The sequence below is a fragment of the Salvelinus sp. IW2-2015 genome, unplaced genomic scaffold (assembly GCF_002910315.2).
Source record: "Salvelinus sp. IW2-2015 unplaced genomic scaffold, ASM291031v2 Un_scaffold8491, whole genome shotgun sequence".
Classification (NCBI taxonomy): domain Eukaryota; kingdom Metazoa; phylum Chordata; class Actinopteri; order Salmoniformes; family Salmonidae; genus Salvelinus; species Salvelinus sp. IW2-2015.
In genome coordinates, this window is record NW_019949751.1 from 4,575 (window position 1) to 10,078 (window position 5,504).

Genomic DNA, 5,504 nt, shown 5'->3' on the forward strand with positions numbered 1-5,504 from the left:
ATATTCTATGATGTGATTCTCTTAAGTTTCATCTATTTGCCATTTCCCGTTCTTTGGTCACCATTATATCGTTCCACCACATTGGTGTACAATCTTCATCTCCTGCATACTCCGCGAGCTACGATCTCTTGCGCATTTTTACTGCCATCTTCCTCTCTTGTTTTCGTCTTCTGCCCCCGCTTCGCTTGTTATTGAGCTTCGATAGAAGGCCAACATCTCAGCTGGCTTAAACAAAGTAATATCTAACAAGTCTCTGCTAGGTAATAGCAACGCCTTTACTCTCACCATCACTCGAGATCATACACAAGAGAGGCAGACACACACTTCTACCCACCCGACAGCATCCAAGCAGGTTGGTATGATCAAGATCACTGTCACACACCCCAGCCAGAGAGATTCAAAATTCCTATCCTTGCGTCACCTTTCACATCCAAGTTCTGCTGCTCGCCTACATGAACATGAACAAATGCAAAGAATTCAACATAATCAAAAATAAACAAGACATAACCAGAGTACCATGCAAAGGCTGGAGACATCATATCAACCCTCACCCTCCTATTTAAGCACCAGCGAATCTAGGGAAGCAGCTCACAGAGAATCACTGACACCTGTACATATAACCCCATCTGTATTCAACACAGGCACTCAGACTCTTGGAGTCTACTCGCTCACCCCATACTGTATTTATTTATTTTGCTCCGTTGCACACCCATGCATATCAAATCCTCACTTGGACACACTCTAATCTTCTGAGCACAGGGATCTTAACCTATGAGTCGCATGAACACTTCTGCAGGAGTGTATTTGAAATAAGTTTAATCGGCCGACCGAGGCTCCTCATTCTATTAGTTAGCCTTAACTCCTTATCTTACCTCATTTGCAACTTGTATCATTGTGTGATATAGCTGACTTTGTAGCTTTGGTATCTACTGTATCTATTACGTTCAATTGTAGTGTGGATGGTATTCCAGGTAACTCTTGTGGTGTCTATTGTGATTCTGAATTCTATGCGGGGACCTTGTAGGTCCTTGACCATGTTAGGCACGTTGGTGACTAGACTAGTATAGAAGGACACGTGTGTTCTGTCCAAATGCATGGGAGACCTACCTGTGTACTACAATTGTAAAGGACGTGGTCGTACGCGACATTGTTTAGTTTATCTTAGACGATGCACATGATAGGACTGAGGCATGCATGTAGGGACTGCGAGCTGCATAGTGAGGCGGGGAACCTAGTTGGAGCATGGTAAAGGGAGACTGCGCTGATTAGCAACAGATCAGAACATAGAGCAGACAGTAGCGTTGGTGTCTAGCAAGAGATAGAGAGACACTGAGTGAGAGCTATGACAGCATCAGTATGAAGGGAGACAGAGAGGAGAGGAACTGCGACGATCGAGCGAATCAGTAAGAATAAGCAGGAGCTGGTCAATCAGTATTAGTTAGGACCAGTAGCCAAACTCAGTAGTTCGCATTCTGTGGCACAGAATTTCACCCAGAACACGGAACGATAGCAATGCATAGCCACACCGAGTGTCAAACCTTAATTTGTACAATCCTGAAGTCGCCCAAACCTCATGTTTCTGATGGTCTACCCTCCCTGCCATGAACGTAAACTAGAACGTGCAGACTGAGGTCTAACTTGATCACTCAGAAACCCTGTTAGTTTAAGGACAGTACAGATTACACGGACTAGGATGCTACCATATCCAGTGTTTGAACTTGCAATGTATTTACCTCGCCACCATGGCCTTTTTTTGCCTTTACCTCCCTTATCTCACCTCATTTGCTCACATTGTATATAGACTTATTTTTCTACTGTATTATTGACTGTATGTTTTGTTTATTCCATGTGTAACTCTGTGTTGTTGTATGTGTCGAATTGCTATGCTTTATCTTGGCCAGGTCGCAGTTGCAAATGAGAACTTGTTCTCAACTAGCCTACCTGGTTAAATAAAGGTGACATAAAAATAAATAAATAAAGATCTCTTCCTTTTTCTCTCACAGAGGAGCTTCGTCTGGGATACCTACCTATCTACCTGGCTCGTCTGGGATACCTACCTATCTACCTGGCTCTATCTTGTGGCCACAAGGTGCAGCTACAGCTGTGTTCTCACATGAAGAGGTATAAGTAGGGGATACGGAGTCAGAGTGAATAGGGAGTACATTGGTAAAATGCTAATAGAAGTTGTACTGTAGAAAGTAGTAGTTAGCAGCACATGGAGTAAATTAATAATAAAGTAGTAATGGTAAGGAGTAGTGGTTGGCTTTGGGCCAATGGTAACAGTAGTAATAGTAGTAGTAGTGGTAGCAGTAATATTATTATTATTAGTAGTAGTAGTGGTAGTAGTAGTGGTGGTAGCGAGCCTCATGTCAACTAGTCTGTCTGCAGGAGATAGGACTAACCATAGAGAATTATAGAGGCCTCTAGTGGCCTAAAGGCCGCATTAGCATGGGAAGCGCCATTGAGGGCTTCCACCATTTTAATGTAGTCAACTGGTTGGGACTTCCAACTTCATTGGCTGATCCCTCCTGGTGACCCTGTTGGAGTCATGTCCAACCGGGTCATCAGGAGGGTTCAGCCAATCGGGAAGAACCAAATTGACTACTTTAAAATGAAGATAACCTCAATGGCGCTGCCCATTCTGTCACAGATACAAAGATGAGTAATCTATCTCTATGGGACTATCCTACAGTATTTATAGGAACTTGTCAGGCATTACTAATCAATCACTAACATCCAGTTCTCATCCTTATACTATTTTGGATATTAGTACTAGTATTGAATTGTTAGGATGGTAATAGTAGTAGCTAATAGTTGTTGCTGTAGTCATATGTAGTGATACTAGCATGGTACCATTGTTCAGGAGTTAACAGTAACCTACCAGACGGTGCCAGTCTCCAGGGCYGCAGACACAGAGAGAGCKCGGTCCAGATTGCGTGTGAACACGGCAGAAGCCAAGCCGTACTCCGTACTGTTGGCTCTCTCTATGGCCTCCTGCTGGCTCTTGAAGCGGAATATACACTGGACCGGGCCGAAGATCTGGATGGGGTCATGGAGAAGATTACATGCCCTGTTCAAATGCATCCTTCCTACTGCCCTCCTTTGAAGAAATCCCTGATGTGACATGGCTGGTAATTGGTAATTGCTTACACCTATCAGTTTGTTGGATCAGTGATTACCTCAAGGAGGAGAGACAGGTATGTTTGTTATGTATTCAAACAGGCCATGGTCAGCAGGAGAAGGACTATAAGCCAATACCTCACAGCACCATCAGGTGTCATTTCAACGCCCAAGTTTGGATGGAATTTGGATTTTGATGAAATAATGTGAAGAAAATGTTTAATTAAAGAAATGCAATGACTTCACTGTTGACCTGTCAATTTGTGTCCAAATGTCTGTAGGATAAATACAGCACCAATCAGAATAGCCGTGGCTCATATTAAAGATGAATAATTTAAAAAAACAAGCGTTGTTATTTGACAGGTTAGGTTCCTCCCTGGTGTCAGTCCATTTTCTTCCGTTGGTGTTAGTGAATACAACCCATAGAGAAGTGTAGAAGGATGTAACATTGCATCTGCACATTATGGGTCTGTGGGGCATGGGTAGTGCATTGAGGCCATCTCCATTTCTAATATAGTACATTTTCTCCTCTACTAATTTGATGAGTTGGTAAACAAACTAAAAGGCTGCATACTTCAAATCAAACTTTATTTGTCACATGCGCCGAATACAACAAGTGTAGACCTTACTGTGAAATGCTTACTTACAAGCCCTCAACCAACAGGGCATTTCAAGAATAGTTAAGAAAATATTTACCAAATAGACCAAAGTAAAAAATAAGAATAAAAAGTAACACAATAAGAATAACAATAATGAGGCTATAAATAGCACAATTGGTTGGGAGAATGTAAAACGTCAGCCATGTTCTTCGGCGCCATCTTTTCACCTGCAGTGTGTTGTTGAAACAGATATAAAGCCAAGGTTGGCAATTTACTGCCACCTATAGTAATGGAATGTTTGTTCACGATTCTACATCATCTACTGATCCCTCCTGATGACCTGGATGGAATGATGTGATCCTTCCTTAACCCATAGGAAGTCCCACCAATTGACTACTTCAAAATGGTGAAAGTCCTCAATAGCGCTGCCATGCAAAAAAAGCTTTTGGCCACTAGAGTCCTCTATGTATTTCTATGATATGATCCTGCTTTACATGACCATAGACTTGGATAGACAGCTCTAAACCACAAAGCCAGTTTTAGCATGGGCAGATCCATTGAGCACTTTTACCATTTTAAAGTAGTCAATTGGGTGGACCTTTCTATAGGTTAAGGAAGGATCGCAGAATTCTATCCAGGTCAGCAGGAGGGATCAGCCAATGAATGGCAGGTGGCATTAAATCACCAACCTTGGCTTTATGCCTGTTTAGAAAACACACTCCAGGTGGCAGGAATACACACTTTCAGTTTGTCTACCGACTCATAGAAGAAAAACAAGAATAAATGGACTACTTTCAATTGGAGAAAGATCTACATGGCGCTGGCCATGCTGTCACAGAAGCCATTATGCCACAGATGTAAAGAAGCGCCCTCCATCCATCTCCATGACTATGACCTTGTTTGAACCATAGATATACAGTTGTCTGAACCTGCACTTCAACCACACCACCAGAAGATGGCAGTGGTATACAACAAAACTGCCTGGACCAGTGGTGGCGTTCTCATTTTTATGAATGAAATCACTGTAAAGCCAACATCAGAAACCCCTAGCTCTGGGTAGAAGTTCCCGTAGACACAGATCACAGATCTAGGATCAGCTTTCCTTCCTCCAATCACAGAACAAAGACACAGTAGGCGGCCATTACGATGCAGAAAAAGTTCAGTTGACTATTTACAGGTATTATATACAGAGAACAGAATGATCTGCCTGTGGTATATTTAAGCAAMAAGGCCAGAGGGAGTGTGGTATATATACCATGGCTAAGSGCTGTTCTTACACACGACGCAACYCGGAGTGCCTCGATACAGCCCTTAGCCYTGGTATATTGGCCATATACCACAAACACCCGAGGTGCCTTAGTGCTACTATAAACTGGTTAACAATGTAATCAGAGCAGTAAAAATAAATATTTTGTCATACCCGTGGTATACGGTCTGATATACAGTACCACGGCTGTCAGTCAATCAACATTCAGGACTCGAACCACCCAGTTTATAATAATTCATATCAGGACAGGTTTCGACTGTTAGAGTCTTCTTCAGGCAGCATTTGGGTGGACGGATGCATCATCCCCCAATCCTAACCTTAACCATCTGACAAGAAAATCACAAAACTGAACATAGATCAGAATTTGGATCTCTCACCTCTTCCTTGGCGATGCGCATGTGGTCCTTGACATGGGAGAATACGGTGGGCTGTATGTAGAGGCCTGTGTCCTCCATGGCCACGCCTCCACACTCCAGTTTGGCTCCCTCCTTCTTCCCGCTGTCAATCAACTCCAGTAT

At 42.9% G+C, this 5,504-nt stretch overlaps 1 protein-coding gene across 1 annotated transcript; it reads right to left on the minus strand.

Moving 5' to 3' along the window:
* Window positions 1-2,881: 2,881 nt before the first annotated feature.
* Window positions 2,882-5,498, minus strand: LOC112079566 (aldehyde dehydrogenase, cytosolic 2-like; the record flags this gene model as incomplete). Its single annotated transcript, XM_024145480.2, has 2 exons — window positions 5,364-5,498; window positions 2,882-3,039 (listed from the first exon to the last, which is right to left on the minus strand). Coding segments are annotated over exons 1-2 (236 nt in total), but the record flags the coding sequence as incomplete, so codon positions are not given.
* Between the last annotated feature and the right edge of the window lie 6 nt (window positions 5,499-5,504).